This window comes from Mercurialis annua, linkage group LG7, assembly GCF_937616625.2.
Source record: "Mercurialis annua linkage group LG7, ddMerAnnu1.2, whole genome shotgun sequence".
Lineage (NCBI taxonomy): Eukaryota > Viridiplantae > Streptophyta > Magnoliopsida > Malpighiales > Euphorbiaceae > Mercurialis > Mercurialis annua.
This window is the reverse complement of record NC_065576.1, coordinates 14328988-14348320: the sequence shown is the minus strand read 5'-3', so window position 1 is coordinate 14348320 and position 19333 is coordinate 14328988. Positions and strand designations below refer to the sequence as shown.

Sequence of the window (19333 nt, the reverse complement as noted above, 5' to 3'; positions counted from 1 at the left end):
ATGAAGTGGCGATAAAACCATGCATGCCCTAAGAAGGCACGAACTCCCTTCACTGTTAGTGGAGGTGGCAGTTTCTCGATCACCTCAGTCTTTGCTTGGTCCACTTCTATACCCTCCTTGGATATCTTATGCCCCAAAACAATGCCCTCTTTTACCAAGAAGTGACATTTCTCCCAGTTTAATACCAGATTAGTTTCCTCACACCTTTGCAAGACTCAGTCCAGATTTTGAAGACATCTTTCAAAGGAATCTCCAAACATCGAGAAATCATCCATGAATACTTTCATAATGTCTTCGATCATGTCATTGAAGATGGAAGTCATGCATCTCTGAAATGTAGCAGGAGCATTACACAGACCAAAGGGCATACGGCGATATGCCAACGTGCCGTATGGGCAGGTGAATGTACTTTTCTCTTGGTCCTCTGGATAAATCAAAATTTGGTTATATCCCGAGTATCCATCAAGAAAACAATAAAATGCATGACCTGCCACCCGTTCCAACATCTGATCAATGAATGGAAGTGGAAAATGATCCTTCCTCGTTTCTGTATTCAGCTTCCAATAATCAATACATACTCGCCAGCCAGTGACCGTGCGAGTTGAGATTTGCTCTCCCTTGTCGTTTTCCACGACTGTCATACCTCCTTTCGTAGGTACACACTGAATTGGGCTTACCCATGCACTGTCGGAAATGGGGTAAATGATGCCCGCGTCAAGTAGATTCACAATTTCCTTATGAACTACTTCCTTCATATTTGGATTCAGCCTTCTCTGCCTCTATGCAGAGGTTTTGGATTCATTCTCTAGATGAATCTGATGCATTACCACTGAAGGACTGATTCCTCTGATATCTAAGATCTGCCACCCAACAGCCAAAATTCATCCCTTGACTATGTTGATGACCTTCTGCTCTTGCTCCTTGGTGAGCTTATTGCTGATAATGATAGGTAAAGTATTGTCAGCTCCCAAGAAAGCATACCTAAGATGCGCTGGTAAAGTCTTGAGTTCCATCTTCAGTGGCTTTTCTGAAGAAGGAGGAGTGATGTGCTTGTTCTTGACCAATGGCTCAAGAACTGGTTCCTCTTCACACTCTTCCTCTTCTTGACTGGAAACCAGCTGTGCATTCGCACAAGTACGAATATGAGTACGTACGGTTGTTTCCAGTTCCGTCTTCTGGTCTGCCACAGGGCATTCACAAGTAACCTCCATACTACTTATGTCATCCTGATCCCAATCAGAGTTCAATATGGAGTTGTTTTCTTCTAACTGCTCTTGTACTATCTCGTCCACCATGTCAATCTGCATCCATTTCTCTTCGATATTGGGGTGGCGTGTAATTTTCTTCATATCAAACTCAACACTCTCCTCCCCAATTCTCAGAGTCAGTTTGCCATCATGCACATCGATAAGACTCTGCCAGTGGTCATGAATGGTCTCCCCAATATCATTGGGAAGTCCCTGTCGGCCGCATAATCAAGGACAACAAAATCTACAAGAAATATAAATTTGTTAACCTTAACCAAAACATCCTCCACAATCCCATGTGGCTTCTTCGAAGAGTGATCTGCCAATTGAAACATCATTGGGGTAGCTTGTACCTGCTGATCACCAAACATGCTCCAAAACAGAGATAGGGGCATCAAATTTATACTAGCACCTAAATCACACAGGCAATTAATGGACTGCATGTTACCAATAGTACATGGAATAGTAAAACTCCCTGGATCCTGAATTTTGTCGGAAGATTGCTCAAGATGATTGAGCTGCAGTTCTTTGTCATGGGTATTGTACCCTCTGCCTCCCAACTCTGTTTGTTGGTGATGATCTCTTTTAAAAACTTGGCATAATGTGGCATTTCACGTAAAGCGTCAACCAAACTGATGTTGATTTGCAGCATCTTGAAAGTGTCTAAAAACTGGTGGAACTTCCAAGTATCTTGCGGCTTCTTCAATCGCTGAGGGAATGGTATTTTTGGTACGTACGGAGGTAGTGGAGTAGGTTTAGTGACTACCTTTTCAGATTCATTTTCCTTACTCTGCTCCTTTTCTACCTCTGCGCTAGTATTTGTTGCGTATGGATCATCCAATGCCTTTCCATTCCTCAGTTCAATCGCTTTCAAATGCTCTCGGGAGTTTTCCTCAGTAGTGGATGGTAAACCCCCTTGATTTCTGTTTTGGAGTGCTTTAGCCATCTGCTGTATTTGCAATTCTTGATTGTGAATAGTAGCAGCATGATTCTTGAGTGCTTGCTGAGTCTCTGCGTCCTTCTTTAGCATCAACTCCATCATTTTGTCCATCTTACTGTGTAGAGACTCTCCGTGTTCTTTCTGCTAAAAACCAGGTGGATGTTGTGGCCTACTATTCTGATGGTGGAAGTTTCCTTGATTCTGCTGTGATCTTTGTTCTCCTTGAAAACTAGGACCTGCCTGATTGTGGATATGATTTCCATTATCCTTCCATGAGAAATTTGGGTGATTTCTCCACCCTGGATTGTGAGTAGCAGCATATGGATTATTTCCTGGTCTCTGTCCTCCCACATAGTTTATTTGCTCATTGAACTGTCGCGACACCACATAGCACTCATTCGCCATATGGCTAGGAACTCCACAAACCTCACAGTTACTCTGAATTGCAGAAACACTATGAGTGTTGGGTGCTACAACTTGTTTTGTGAGAAACTCCTGTAGTAGTGACTTGACCGTCTCCACTATTGGATCAGTAGCAACTGCTATCACTCCTCTCTGAGCAGGTGCTTTCGCCCTCTCAGTTGGCCAAGAACAGCTGTTCACTGCAACCTCATCTAACAGCTCAAGTGCTGCGTCAGTGGTCTTCCTCATCAATGACCCTCCTGCGGCTGTATCAATGATACTCCTGGTCTGATCATTTGACCCATTATAGAAATTTTGGATCAAATTCTGCCCCGTAATATGATGATGAGGAACTTTTCTCTGCAATTCCTTGTACCGCTCCCATGCGTCACTCACTGATTCTCCATCCAGTTGCTGATAAAGCATGATATATCTAGTCAACTTTGCGGTCTTCGCCATGGGAAAGTACTTGTTCAGGAATGCCTTTGCCAAATCTGACCATCTGTTAATGCCAACTCTAGGCAGAGCATGAATCCAGATCTTCGCTTTATCCCTCAGAGAAAATGGGAATAAACGCAGCCAAACTTCATCTTCTGTCATGTTGCTGAGCTTGAATGTACTGCACACCTCCAGGAAATTCGAGAGGTGCGCATTTGGATCTTCATTCGGTAGCCCATAGAACTGACAGCGGGCTTCTAACAACTGAATGATATTGGTCTTAATCTCGTAATGGTTTGCCCGCACAGGATGTGCAAAGTAACCATGAGTAGTATTTCCTACATTCGACTGAAAGAATTCCATCAATGTTGGTTGTCTCTGCCTGTTGTTATTCTGTCCTTGCAGATCCTGCTGATTCTGCAGATTATGTGGGATCACTCTGTTATCCCCCTCATTATTCAATCCAAGCGGATTACCTTCTTCGTCTGCCATATTTAGATTCTTTTGAGCTGATTTTCTGATGCTTCACTCAAAAGATGTGAGATCTGGTTGAAATGTTTCTAAAGGTAGACCTTTGCGACGTGTATTATGCATACACTACAAGAAGAGTACCTGTATCAACAAAAACAAGAAAGCCCACGCGTAAAACAAGAAAGTAAAAGACTAAAACAAGCCGAGCTATCCTAACTTAGATGTTAAAGATATGCTTTCCCCGGCAACGGCGCCAAAAACTTGTTGAGAAAATTGCTGCAAGTGCACAGTGTCAACTCGTAATATAGACTGTGAAGTCCAGATATCGTACCCACAAGGAAAGTAACTAAATACACCCAATTAAGATACTCAATTTGGATAGCCAAAAAGATAATTTGGTTGAAGTGGTTTTAAATTAATAAAATTGAATTAAGTAGATTTAATTTAAAATAAAATTAAGCTTTTAATTAAAAAAATGAGTTTAAACAATAATAAGGAAGATCAGGGATTATTAATTTTCTTTATGTCATTAATCTCATGGGATATATGGATTATGTTAGCAATTTATAGTTCAGGCTAATCGAATGCATCTATAACTCTCTCTCAAGCCGCTATAGATAAAAATATACAAATAACCAATTAATAGGCAAATTACTCACTCTCGTGTTTTGAAATACCAAATCAAGTGATAAAATGATATTTATTAAGCAAACCTTAAGAACACGTATTCATTAACTCACTCTCGTGTTATTAATTCATACGTTGTTGATTAACTGATTTATTTTAATTAAGCTCTCTCAAATCAGAATTAAAACATAGGGCAGTGAATGAATTGGCCAAAAACATTCAAGCATTATGAGCATTAATCAACACATAATTTTAATAACAATCCAATATCCCAATATGATTAAGTAAACATAAGTCCAATTAATAATCCCCGAAAATGGGTTTAGCTACTCATATCTAAAGGAAATTCAACAATAACATATATGGAATTCATGATTAACAAGAACACAACGATAATTGATCTCTCAATAATGTTGTACCTTAACTCCGGAATTCCAATATATTTTGTGTAATAATCCCAAACGATAGAGTAGAAATGATACTAAAATAGACTACCTCTAATGGTTTTGTCTATGATCTAAGATGAAAACTACAAAGGTGATCTCAAAGATGTTTAAGATCCAAAAGATGTGTTTTCTCTACATAAATGCAAGCTATTTATAGAGTTGCTAGGCGTGGAGCTCAAGTCAAGAATCTATATTCTCTTCATGGAATTTGAGTGATGATCAAGTTTTAGATCTCTTCTTTCCATGTAGAGCGGAGTAGGGAGCAAGTTCTTCCATAACCGTCTTGAGTGAATCATGGTTCACTTATCTCATTCCAAAGATAGCTCGATCAAATCTCATCTTGATACATACATTGAGTGCAAGCCAAGGAAGATCTCTTTGAGTGTGAACCCAATATATGTTGCTTATGGAAGGTGTATGAGTGTATCGGCTAAGAATCCCCAAGCGATTTCCCAAGAATTGAAGTTGCACTCCGAGATCAGAAGTCAGCCAGCCCTTGGCTGGCTCATAGTCGTGGGCCGGCTGAAGGCCAGCTGATCTGGTGCTTGTAGCTCATTTCTGGTTCGGTTCGGTTTTGACTCGGTTTGACCCGAAACTTGGTTGGCTTTCTTGAACTTGACTCGAATCCTTCTAGCTCTAACTATTTTTGCATTTTAACTCTGTTTTATGCCTAAAAACTTAAGAAACATTAAATATTTACATTCTACAAATAATTTAACAAATAAGTGAAATTAACTAAATAAGCGTATATTTTACATCATAAAATACTAAAAACTAGTAGATAAATGACCTCTAAATGACGTAAAATATACACTTATCACCGTCCCACGACTATGAGCCGGCCTCTGGATTCGAAGTATATTTCCGATTCTTGGAAAATCACTTGGGGATTCTTGGCAAACACACTCATACACCTTCCATAAGCAACATATATTTGGTTCACACCCAAAGAGATCTTTCTTTACTTGCACTCAAAGAAAGAAGTGTTGACAAAATGTTCATTAAGGAAGAAGAAATCATTGTTGACTTAGATCAATCCACTTTTGGAAATGAGATAAGTCAACTTTGATACACTTAAACTTCTTATGGAAACGAGATAAGTCAACCTTGATCCTCTCAAGCTCATTATGGAAGAACTTGATTATCACTCAAAGAATATATCAAGATGATATAGAATCAAGTTATCTTTGGAAATGAAATAAGTGAACCATGATTCACTCAAGATGGTTATGAAAGAACTTGCTCTCTACTCCGCTCTATATGGAAAGAAGAGATACAAAGCTTGATCATCACTTAAATTCCATGAAGAGAAAAGGGATTCTTGACTTGAGCTCTACTCCTAGAAACTCTATAAATAGCTTGCAATTGTGTAGAGAAAAGACATCTTTTGGAGATCACACATCTTAGAGATTAGACAATTTGTAGCTTACATCTTAGATCATAGACAAAGCCATTAGAGGTAGTCTATTTTAGAGTTTTGTTTATCATTTCTACTTTATCATTTGGGATTATTACACGAAACATATCGGAGTTCTGGAGTTAAGGTACAACATTATTGAGAGATCAATTACCGTTGTGTTCTTGTTAATCATGAATTCTATATATGTCATTGTGGAATTTCCTTTAGATATGAGTAGCTAAACCCATTTTCGGAGATTATTAATTGAACTTATGTATATTTAATCATATTGGGATTATGGATTGTTGTTAAAATTGTGTGTTGATTAATGCTCATAATGCTTGAATGTATCTGATCAATTCATTTACTGCCCTATGTTTTAATTCTGACTTGAGAGAGCTTAATCAAAATAGATCGGTTAATCAACAACATAGGAGTTAATAACACGAGAGTGAGTTAATGAATACGTGTTCTTTAGGTTTGCTTAATAAATATCATTTAATCATTCGATTAGGTTTATTATAACACGAGAGTGAGTAATTTGCCTATTAATTTGTTATTTGTATGTTTTTGTCTATAGCGGCTTGAAAGAGAGTTATAGATGCATTAGACTAGCCTAAACCATAATTTGACAACATAATCCATATCCCATGAGATTAATTGCATAAAGAAAATTAATAATCCCTGATCTTCCATATTATTGTTTAAACTCATTTTTATTAAAAGCTTAATTTTATTCTAAATTAAATTTGCTTAATTCAGTTTTATTAATTCAAAATAACTTCAACCAAATTATCCTTTTGGCTATCCAAATTGAGTATCTTAATTGGGTTTATTTAGTTGCTTTCCTTGTGGGTACGATATCCGGACTTCACAGTCTGTATTACGAGTTGACATTGTGCACTTGCAGTATTTATATCAACAAGTTTTTGGCGCCGTTGCCGGGGAAAGCATATTTTTAACATCTAAGTTAGGATAGCTCGGCTTGTTTTAGTTTTTTATTTTCTTGTTTTACGCGTGGGTTTTGTTGTTTTTGTTGATACAAGTACTCTCCTCGTAATGTATGCATAACACACGTCGCAAAGGTCTACCTCTAGAAACATTTCAACCAGATCTCACAACTTTTGAGCGAAGCATCAAAAAATCAGCTCAAAAGAATTCTAATATGGCAGACGAAGATGGTATCCTGCCTGGCTTAAATAATGAGAGGGATATTAGAGTGGTCCCACAGAATCAACAGAATCAGCAGAATCAGCAGGATCTGCAAGGACATAATAATAACAAGCAGAGACAACCAACATTGATGGAATTCTTTCAGCCGAATGTAGGAAATACTACTCATGGTTACTTTGCACATCCTGTGCGGGCAAACCATTAGGAGATTAAGACCAGTATCATTCAGTTGTTAGAAGCCCGCTGTCAGTTTTATGGGCTACTGAATGAAGATCCAAATGCGCACCTCTCGAACTTCCTGGAGGTGTGCAGTACATTCAAGCTCAGTAACATGACAGAAGATCAAGTTTGGTTGCGCTTATTCCCATTTTCTCTGAGGGACAAAGCAAAGATTTGGATCCATGCTCTGCCTAGAGTAGGCATCAATAGATGGTCAAATTTAGCCAAGGCATTCCTGAACAAGTACTTTCCCATGGCGAAGACCACAAAGTTGACAAGAGATATCATGCTTTATTAGCAACTGGATGGAGAACCAGTGAGTGACGCATGGGAGTGGTATAAGGAAATGTAGAGAAAAGTTCCTCATCCATATTACGTGAGAGAATTTGATCCAAAATTTCTACAATGGATCATTATTGATACATCCGCACGAGGGTCATTGATTAGGAAGAGCACTGACGCAGCATTTGAGGTGTTAGATGAGTTGGCAGTGAACAACTGTTCTTGGCCAAAGCACCTGTTGAGAGAGGAGTTATGGCAATTAATACTGACCCAATGGTGGAGACGGTCAAGTTATTACTACAGGATTTACTCACAAAACAAGCTGTAGCAACCAACACTCATAGTGTGCCTGTAATTCAGAATAGTTGTGAGGTTTGTGGAGATCCTAACCATGTGGCAAGTGAGTGCTATGTGATGTCGCAACAGTTCAACGAGCAAGTCAACTTGCATTTGTGTAGAGAAAACACATCTTTTGGATCTTAAACATCTTTGAGATCACCTTTGTAGTTTTCATCTTAGATCATAGACAAAGCCATTAGAGGTAGTCTATTTTAGTATCATTTTTACTCTATCGTTTGGGATTATTACACAAAACATATTGGAATTCCGGAGTTAAGGTACAACATTATTGAGAGATCAATTATCATTGTGTTCTTATTAATCATGAATTCCATATATGTTATTGTTGAATTTCCTTTAGATATGAGTAGCTAAGCCCATTTTCGGGGATTATTAATTGGACTTATGTTTACTTAATCATATTGGGATATTGGATTATTATTAAAATTATATGTTGATTAATGCTCATAATGCTTGAATGTTTTTGGCCAATTAATTCACTGCCCTATGTTTTAATTCTGACTTGAGAGAGCTTAATTAAAATAGATCAGTTAATCAACAACGTATGAATTAATAACACGAGAGTGAGTTAATGAATACGTGTTCTTGAGGTTTGCTTAATAAATATCATTTAATCACTTGATTTGGTATTTTATAACACGGGAGTGAGTAATTTGCCTATTAATTGGTTATTTGTATATTTTTATCTATAGCGGCTTGAGAGAGAGTTATAGATGCATTAGATTAGCCTGAACCATAAATTGATAACATAATCCATATATCCCATGAGATTAATGACATAAAGAAAATTAATAATCCCTGATCTTCCTTATTATTGTTTAAACTCATTTTTTTATTAAAAGCTTAATTTATTTTAAATTATATCTGCTTAATTCAATTTTATTAATTTAAAACCACTTCAACCAAATTATCTTTTTGGATATCCAAATTGAGTATCTTAATTGGGTGTATTTAGTTACTTTCCTTGTGGGTACGATATCTGGACTTCATAGTCTATATTACGAGTTGACACTGTGCACTTGCAGCAATTTTCTCAACATGTTTTTGGCGCCGTTGCCGGGGAAAGCATATCTTTAACATCTAAGTTAGGATAGCTCGGGTTGTTTTAGTCTTTTACTTTCTTGTTTTACGCGTGGGATTTCTTGTTTTTGTTGATACCGGTACTCTTCTTGTAGTGTATGCATAATACACGTCGCAAAGGTCTACCTTTAGAAACATTTCAACCAGATCTCACATCTTTTGAGCGAAGCATCAGAAAATCAGCTCAAAAGAATATAAATATGGCAGACGAAGAAGGTAATCCGCTTGGATTGAATAATGAGGGGGATAACAGAGTGATCCCACAGAATCAACAGAATCTGCAGAATCAGCAGGATCTGCAAGGACAGAATAACAACGGGCAGATTCAACCAACATTGATGGAATTCTTTCAGTCGAATGTAGGAAATACTACTCATGGTTACTTTGCACATCCTATGCGGGCAAACCATTACGAGATTAAGACCAGTATCATTCAGTTGTTAGAAGCCCGCTGTCAGTTCTATGGGCTACCGAATGAAGATCCAAATGCGCACCTCTCGAATTTCCTGGAGGTGTGCAGTACATTCAAGCTCAGCAACATGACAGAAGATGAAGTTTGGCTGCGTTTATTCCCATTTTCTCTGAGGGATAAAGCGAAGATCTGGATTCATGCTCTGCCTAGAGTTGGCATCAAATGGTCAGATTTGGCCAAGGCATTCCTGAACAAGTACTTTCCCATGGCGAAGACCGCAAAGCTGACTAGAGATATCATGCTTTATCAGCAACTGGATGGAGAATCAGTGAGTGACGCATGGGAGCGGTACAAGGAATTGCATAGAAAAGTTCCTCATCATCATATTACGCGGGAAAATTTGATCCAAAATTTCTATAATGGGTCAAATGATCAGACCAGGAGTATCATTAATACAGCCGCAGGAGGGTCATTAATGAGGAAGACCACTGACGCAGTATTTGAGCTGTTAGATGAGGTTGCAGTGAACAGTTGTTCTTGGCCAACTGAGAGGGCAAAAGCACCTGCTCAGAGACGAGTGATGGCAGTTGCTACTGATCCAGTAGTGGAGACGGTCAAGTCACTACTACAGGATTTTCTCACAAAACAAGTTGTAGCACCCAACACTCATAGTGTTTCTGCAATTCAGAGTAACTGTGAGGTTTGTGGAGATCCTAGCCATATGGCGAATGAGTGTTATGTGATATCGCAGCAGTTCAATGAGCAAATCAACTATGTGGGAGGACAGAGACCAGGAAATAATCCATATGCTGCTACTTACAATCCAGGGTGGAGAAATCACCCAAATTTCTCATGGAAGGATAATGGGAACCAAACCCACAATCAGGCAGGTCCTAGTTTTCAAGGAGAACAAAGACCACAACAAAATCAGGGTAACTTCCAAAATCATGGCAACTTCCACCATCAGAACAATATGCCACAGCATCTACCTGATTTCTAGCAAAACGAACATGGTGAGTCTCTGCACAGCAAAATTGATAAGATGATGGAGTTGATCCTAAAGAAGGATGCAGAGACTCAACAAGCACTTAAGAATCATGCTGCTACTATTCATAACCAAGAATTGCAAATACAGCAGATGGCAAAAGCACTACAAAACCAAAATCAAGGTGTTTTACCGTCCACCACTGAGGCAAATCCAAGAAAGAAAGTCAAGGCGATAACACTAAGGAGTTCAAAAGTATTGCCTAAAAATCATGCAGAGAAGGTTATATTAGAGGCAGGGAAGGAGCAGCGTGAGGAAAATGAACCTGAAAAGGTAATCACTAAGCCTACTCCACTACCTCTGTATGTACCAAAAATGCCATTCCCACAGCAATTGAAGAAGCCAAAAGATACTTGGAAGTTTCATCAGTTTTTAAATACGTTCAAGAAGCTGCAAATCAACATCAGTTTGGCTGACGCATTACGAGAAATACCGCATTATGCCAAGTTTTTAAAGGACATCCTTATGAACAAGAGAAGCTGGGATGAGAATACGGTTCCGTTTGAAAATTGCAGCTCAATCATCTTGAGCAAATTACCAACGAAGCTCGAAGATCCAGGGAGTTTTACTATTCCTTGTACTATTGGTGATTTGCGAAGTACTAATTGTCTTTGTGATTTGGGCGCCAGTATAAATTTAATGCCTCTATCTTTGTTTAGGAAACTACTTGGTGACCAACAAGTTAAGACCACCCCAATGATGCTGCAGTTGGCTGACCATTCGGTCAAGAAGCCATATGGGATCGTGGAAAATGTTTTAGTTAATGTCGAAAAATTCATATTCCCAGTGGATTTTGTCGTCCTTGACTATGAAATTGACAAAGAAAGCCCATTGATCTTTGGACGCCCATTCATGAACACAAGCAGAGCACTCATTGATGTGAATGCAGGCAAGCTGACTTTGCGAATAGGGGAAGAAAGCGTGGATTTTGAAATGAAGAAGAGCGAGCAAGGCTTGAGCAATGAAGAAAAATACATAAGGGTTGACTGTGTTGAGGAAAGCGGGCATGACTACAAGAGGGAGGTTATGTACTTGTCCATTCCTGAGATATTCCAAGAAATCGACCCATCAAGCAAAGAGGAAACAATGTGCGAGCCCTTATGTCATAAACTTGCGCAATCAGTAGAGAAGGAGGCACCTTCGGAACTTCCACTTCCTGCAAAACCACGAAAGGGTAAACCCAAGAAATGGGCAGGGTGGAAGTTGAGACTCTATCACAAGGCTAATAACAGAGGACCATTGCAACCAGAAAACCTCAGTGATGGTAAATTTGTTATGCTAAATACTTCTCAAGGATCTTGTGCAGGCAAGCTTATATCAAAATGGAGTGGACCATTCAAACTTCGGCGCAACATTGGTCCAGAAGTAGTGGAATTAGAAAGCGCGAATGGAGATAATTTTAAGGTTCTTGGACAATGGTGCAAACCATGTCTTAGAACTTTTATTGATCAAGGACATAAGCGAGTTGCTCTAGTTGATCCTCCATGAAACGATTGTTATACGGTCAAGGCTAGTGACCTTAAACAAGCACGATTTGGCTTTATTTTATGTTTTTGATCATGTTTAATAAATATGGGTTTTTAAAAATTAAAAAAAATTAATTTTTTTTCTAGTTGAAAAATCGGATCCAGCAGGTCAGCCGGCTTTCAGCCGGTCCCCGAAGTCAGGCCGGCCAAGCGTCGGCCGATTAACAAAAGACGAAAAGAAAACAAATTTATAATACTGGAATCAGACCTTCAACCGGCCTTCCGCCGGCCCACGATCACGATAGTCTGGAAACGTTTTTTTTTACTTACTTGGCACATTCATCATCTCACTGAGGAGGAAGTGTTTGAGTTTGGTGTTTTATTTCAGTATTAGCACTTAATAGTTATCTTATGTTTATGTTTATGTTTATTTGATTTAGCACTTTTAACTTTAATATTTTTATGTTATTTTAACTAGTTTTTCTTTAGATTTTATTTGTTGTCCAGCCCAACACCACTATGCGCTTAATAACAGCATTGTTGTCAGCAAGGAACGGACAACAGCTCCAAGTGGATCATTTCGTTGCGATCCCAAAAAGGGAAGAATTTTTATTCTTCTTCTTCTTCTTTTCTTTCACTTTATCATACATTGAGGACAATGCATTCTTTTAAAGTGGAGGGTGGGGAAAGAAGAAAAATAATGAAAACAAAAAAAATAGAATAGATTATATTAATAAATAGTGTGAGGAGGGGTGTTATTTTTACTTTTTACTTGTTAGTTTAATATTTTATGCATAGTTTTGAAATTTTATCAACAATGGTTATCTCCCGGTCAATGAATGTCTTGAATGCATTTGCTAGTTTAAACAATTAAATGTTGATACTTGCCTAATGAAATGTAATTTGTATGACATGTTTTGATGAGATTATGGTGAATTCTGATGGTTGGTTGTGTAATCTTGAGCATGATCAAAGTTACCTAATGCGGATGCATGATGTGCGTTAAAATTGGTTAATTTTGAAAATCTTGGGCATGATTGGCATGATTTTATAGGAGTCAAGTATTTGGCATAACATCAACCTCTTTTGAGCGTTTGAGCCTTATTTTTTGTTTGAGAGTGTTGATTGCATGCGGAATTCCTAGAACTTGCTCGGTGTCCGTTCAAAACTGTATAGCTGAGTTTTTGACAGCTAAATGATTATGGCATTAGGATTGCCCCATTCTTTTAGACCACTTTCAAAAGTCTACCATTTCTACCCTTAGTTTACACCCTTTGATTTTTACCACATTTCAAACATTTACCCTTTCACACTTCACCTCTTTGAACACCCCAATTTGACTTGGTCAACTCTTCATCGCTAAACCCTTGAGCCACACCGGACGAATCTGTTCTACCTGCCTTTCTCGGATCCTATGGTAAAGCATACGTGCCGCTATACCTTCCCTTCGATCGAGTTCAGAGACGAAGATAAGGCTTGGTGGCTTGCGAGGAAAGACTAGCTAACAAGCGAACTTTCGCTCCAACCTCTCCAAATCTCTCCTTTTAGTCGAGACTTTCAGTTCCTCTCCCTCTGGTCGAGCTCCATTCCATCGACCCTCTCACTTCGTTCGAGCATTATCAACCTCTTCGCTTCGCTCAAGTCCTCAATAGGAACTTAATTTCTATGCTGCCTAAGATGCGTCTTTACTTTAACAGGAGAATTCTCTTTCGAGATAGCAAGAGCAGGTTTCACAGTGAAGATAAGATAGGAAAAGAATGCCGTCTTAGTAGGAGAGAGCCCTCGCTTACCTGCTTAACCCTCCTATTGTACCTATATCCCCTTTCCTTCAGTTACATCAGTCTCCGTTCTGCTTCCGCTTTTACGTATAGCAAGATGAAATAAGAAGAAGTATTGCAAACGGGAATGATATATGAAATGAAAGGTTGGAAAGAGAGCTACGGATGATTGAACGCTATCCCAATCTCTATCAAGAGTACCTGCGCTTTAATTTAAGTAGGTTGGGCTAGGGGCGAAGGGAAGAGGGAGACTTAAATTGAGAAAAGAAATGTGAATCTAGCTTGACGATGAAAAAACAAATGTGAACAAGTGTTGGAAAAAAATGCCTTAAAGAAAAAGAAAACAAGATAAAAAAATGAATAACAAAGAAAAATAAAATCAATAAGAATTAGCAAAAAAAAATAAAGGCAAATAAAAGAAAGAAAAGTTCACTTGTGCGAAAAATTCCAAGCTAGTTCATTACTTTCACTTCATAGAAAATGTTGTTTTTCAAGTCAAGTTATAGCCAAAATTATCCAAATGCTCAAGTTACAACCCATTCAAAGTCTATATAATAGTTGTCATTTACCGAGCTAAATAGTGGAGTTCCGGACTAAGAGCAAGCTTATGGCGAATTTGCATGTTTAGTGAGCTTCATATTCACACCCGAAACACTTGAGTGTTAGAGTGATATCTTGTGAGAAATTGTGCTTATGCTTGATGCCTATGAATGCTTTGCCATATTTTGCCCATCGATTATTAGACTAATTGATCGCATGTCCCACAAATGATTGTAACCTTGTGATTGTCTTGAGTTAACATGATACAAATTCAAGAGTATTCTCAATGTCATCAGAATGAGTCATTATAATTGTATTCCTCATTTGTTTGCATCTCTTTTAGTTGTTGACATTAGACGATTGCATTCGTGATTTTCATCGGTCAAGAAAACTGTTGTTGACAATTGTTCAAAACTGCTTCGGTAGTTAGATTTGTGTTTATAAATAATCATACTCTTGCTTGAGGACAAGCAAGGTTTTAGTGTGAGGTGGTTTGATAAGTGTATATTTTACGTCATTTATAGGTCATTTATTTACTAGTTTTGAGTACTTTATTATGTAACATATACGCTTATTTAGTTAATTTCACTTGTTTGTTAAATTATATGAAAATTGTAAATATTTAATATTTCTTTATTTCCGCTTTAAGGAATTTTAATCTTCCGATTCACAACTCAAAAACCGGTTTGCCATACCCCAAAGGGTCTTTCAAGGTCGTACGGGAGGTTTTTATCTATGATTTGGAAAGGGGAGGTTACCGTCCTTTCCCATCCTTCTGGACCGCCCAGACTTACTCGGATATCCGCTGCTCCTATCGTGCGGAGTCTTCCGCCCCCCGCTCCTCGGACGTTTCCGGATATTGCTTTCAACCTGATTCGACTTCCTCCAATCGCCTAGTAGGCCTTCTCGGAAATAATATTGACATTCGCCCCGGGGTCCACCGATGCTCCCCAGATCTCTCGACCCTCCGACCTTCACCGTTATAACGACTGGTCTATCCTGTTCGTCTTTTATGGGGGGTCAGACTGGTGTCGCATTTAACTTCCTGTAGGATCGTCCTCCTTCGCTTGTAGCTCCTCTCATGGCCTTCATACCCCTCAGCCCTTTCACTCTCCGTTGGTAGGTTTCTTTTGAACGCGTCCATCTCAGCTTGACTATGCATGGTGCCGTGAGTTTGCGTTGCTCTTACCGCTCCCCGTTTCTATCACTACTTTTGTTTTTGAGAACAGGTTCCCACAGACGGCACCAAGTGATAGATGTAGTGATATTAGAGTTTGCAGAGTTGGGTCTTAGTAATGTCTATTTGGCTTATACATGTGAATAGATGACCGTATGTCCGCCTCTTGTATTGGTGTGAGATTGATCTATTTATAGACGCGCTGGTTTCACTGCTTTCTTTAGTCAATGCGGGTTTTGTGCTAACCTTGGTGCTTTGTTGGGCTATTCCATCAAGCACTATTGTCAAACGCAAACCATGCCGACCGGTTTGACCTGAAAAACCGGAATCCGGCCATATCACCGGTTTGGGCAGCTCTAATTACCCTTAAATTAGAGAACCCGCCTTCTTTTTATTAAACCAGCCGGATAACCTTTGATTTGGAACAGTCAAATTTGAACCGAATTGGCCGGTTCGACTAGAAAAATCGAGAACCGTCCAGGTAACCGGTTTGGGGAGCACTAAATACCCTTAAATTAGAGAACCCGTCTTTTAATTAAACCAGCAGATAATTCTTGATTTAGATTGGTTAAACCGGTAAATCTGGGTTCAACCAGATAATCCTTAAATCGGACAATATCTTTACTTAAAAAAGATAGAGATAATTAGCCTGCATACGGGCTTAGGCAATTTTAATGAGAAAGTTACAATTCCAAATATTAATTTGGACTTTTACTGTTACCATTTATATTTTTTGAATTTTATGATTTTGATTAGCAATAATAGACTTTTCAAATTAGAAAAAAAGCCATTAACTGAAATGGTAATCTCCATCTCCCTTGTTCATTTTCCATGTTGCTATTTCAAATAGATTCTTCAAAATCTCGCCGGAAATAACTCCACAATCCACTTACCAAATCTTTTCACTTTCAGTTACGTACACTAATTCCATTCACTTTTCTTTTTTTACTCGTTATCAAACTCGAGCAACATTTTCATAGACTTCTTTTTCATTTCTTCTTCCTTATTTCTGCTTAAAAATTATAATAAAACAAACTAAAACATGGGTTTGGATTTTAGACTCAATCTAAAGCTAGGTTTTCCTTTTCTCTCTCAATCTCTCACTAATTCACCTTCTAGACTCTCTTCATCATCATCTTCTGGTCAGTTCTATTTCAATTTATTCAGACTGATATGTGCTCAATTTAATTAGATAATGACTAATGGGTCCTGATTATAAAAATGATACAGTTAAAGGTAGGGAGGCTTTTAAGACTTATGTTTATTCATCTGCAGTTCAAATTATTGAGAATGATTATTCTCAAACTGAAGGATTTAAGGTTTGTGATTGTAATTAATTATTGAAGTTTACTGTGTATACCTGCTGTAATTAAATACTGTGCGTCGTAATCTTTATCAGGTGAATGTTGGCAAGAGATCTGATTATATACAGTTAACCAATGATTAACTATGTGTAAACTGACAGTTAACCAGTATTTTTATTTTACAGAAAAATGAAGCATACTAGCATACTAACAATATTGACAGCGATGAGGAGGTGGAACCGAAACCAAAACTGAAGGGGGGCAGAATGATTAAATGTATTGACAGATTGGAAGATTTAGTTTTAATTTTGTTTTATTAAATGAAAACAGTTGTAATTGTGTCACTAATTTTAGGCTAGTCTTTTTTTTCCTTTATTTTGTTATGAAAACATTTGTTATTGTCAAACATATATTGTATTTTGATTACCAGTTAGTCAACTTTTTAGGTCTAATGTGTTGTGTGTAAATTGTATGCATTATATGTGTACTATCAATAAATTTTAAATTAACTAATAATATCCTACTAGTTAACTGCATGTTAACTTCATGTCAATTTTATTTTTCAACCAAATGTTAAGTTATTAAAAACAAATTGATGTTTTTTAATGAGTAGTAGTATACTACTAGTTAACTGAAAGTAAACTAAATGTCATAAAGAAACCTTTAAAGTAGTAAATTTATAGATAACATGAGAATGGATTACAAAATAATATCATACTAGTTAACTGCATGTTAACTTCACGTTAATTTTATTTTTCAACCAAATATTAAGTTATTAAAAATAAATTCATATTTTTTAATTAGTAGTAGTATACTATTAGTTAACTGAAAGTAAATCCAATATCCACATAAAGATCTTTCTGTATTTATAAAATAAAAAATTTATTAATTTTCATATTAGTTAACCATTAGTTAACTATTAGTAAAAGTTTATTATTTAAAAAAAATTCAAATCGTTTTGTTTTTATGAAATAATTACAGCTGCTTTAAATAAATTGTTATTGTTTTTGAAGAATCATGTATTTGAATAATTATATATTTACCGTTATATATGGGAATTACATTTAAATAAATTGTTATTGTAATTAATGATTCTTGAAAATTCTTGGAAATCTTTTTAATTAACTAAAATTCTTTTGATCTTAAAATTTGAGTAGTTAAGATTGCCATTTCAAAATCCGTCATAGTAAATAACAACCTTCAATGTGGTCATTTTTGCATTTATAATATATAAAATTTGTTAATTTTAATGTAGGTTAACCTTTAACTATTTAGTTAAATGTTGCTATTATACATATAAATTTCATATTTTCTGTTAGTGAGTATTACAAACTTACAACGGCAGTTTACTAATATGATATAAATTGCATTATTTTTTAAATAAATTATGCACAGAATTGCTTTAACAATGCCTTTTTTGTGTTCATCATACAAGCTTCCAAATTCAAATTTTATCACATAATTTCAGTTGTTCATTGTTTTTTATTTAATTCCGAATCATATACATAAAATCATTGTGTCTTTCGAATCATTGATTCACATGTAATTCACCAATTAAAACACATCATTTCCAGAAAAAGCTTCCTATTTAATTAATTACATAATAAAACATAATTTTAAGAACACTAACCTTTTTGATTTGATGATTTCTTGATTGTCTTTATGTTGAATTTTTTTGGTTTTTTAATGAGTTTCTGATTTTCTATTTGTAGAATGGTAGTACGTTTTTAAAAAATCATTGAAATTCCATAATATATGGAAAGTTTTTTAAATGCAACATTATTTCTCTTTATGAATCTTGAAATTTTTTGAAAATATATTTTCAATATGTTAGTTTGTCCATTTGTAGGAAAATTAAAAATCATAACAACTGGTTTCCTTATTCATGCAAACCGTATTTTCTATATTAAAATTGATATTTGTGCAATCTGAAATTTGTTAACTGCATTATTCAATTTTGATTTTTGCTCTAGTAAAATTTACATTATTTTCACACATTTATGGTATCTGTCAATTTTTTTCAAAAAGATAAACAAACTAAGTTATGTTACAAGGGTTTGAGAACCCAGCTCACTTTTCACTACCTGCCACATCTGAAACCACCAAACTAATACAATTTTTATACAGAAACTTTACACTTATAATATATAAATTGTTGGTATGTTTTTTTTAAGATATCTAATGTATAATCCAATATACATAGTATTTAATATACTTTTATAATATGGATTTAATTCCGGTTAGAATCCGGTTGAATCTTAAACTCTTAATCTTCTATTGTCACCGGTTCAACCACTAGGTCGGTTCTGACAACATTATTATTTAGAATCTATTTGAAACTTTTTTTAATTTAAGAACTTATTTAAATTTATCCAAATATAAAAAAATATGAAATATTTTTTAAATTTACTTGTTATACGTATTTTAATATTTATAATAATTTTTTTTATTTTTTCTAATTTAGGGTGCTATTAAAAAAAATCCAAAAATAACATAAAATTGACAAAACTCTTGCATCAAAGTTGAA

At 36.5% G+C, this 19333-nt stretch overlaps 2 protein-coding genes and 2 non-coding genes across 4 annotated transcripts; 1 reads left to right on the top strand and 3 right to left on the bottom strand.

The window, feature by feature from the left end:
* Window positions 1-881: 881 nt before the first annotated feature.
* LOC126656864 (uncharacterized) lies at window positions 882-2298 on the bottom strand. The gene is made up of 3 exons (XM_050351486.1): window positions 1696-2298; window positions 1517-1600; window positions 882-1460 (listed from the first exon to the last, which is right to left on the bottom strand). Exons 1-3 carry the CDS (start codon window positions 2296-2298, stop codon window positions 882-884), a joined length of 1266 nt encoding a protein of 421 aa, XP_050207443.1.
* A 33-nt stretch (window positions 2299-2331) lies between these two features.
* LOC126656863 (uncharacterized) lies at window positions 2332-3519 on the bottom strand. Its single transcript, XM_050351485.1, has one exon. It carries the CDS (start codon window positions 3517-3519, stop codon window positions 2332-2334), a length of 1188 nt encoding a protein of 395 aa, XP_050207442.1.
* Window positions 2927-3033, top strand: LOC126658935 (small nucleolar RNA R71). Its single transcript, XR_007634500.1, has one exon. It is a non-coding gene; the product is annotated as a small nucleolar RNA R71 (small nucleolar RNA).
* A 6257-nt stretch (window positions 3520-9776) lies between the features above and the next one.
* On the bottom strand, window positions 9777-9883 carry LOC126658923 (small nucleolar RNA R71). The gene has a single exon (XR_007634489.1). It is a non-coding gene; the product is annotated as a small nucleolar RNA R71 (small nucleolar RNA).
* Window positions 9884-19333: the final 9450 nt, after the last annotated feature.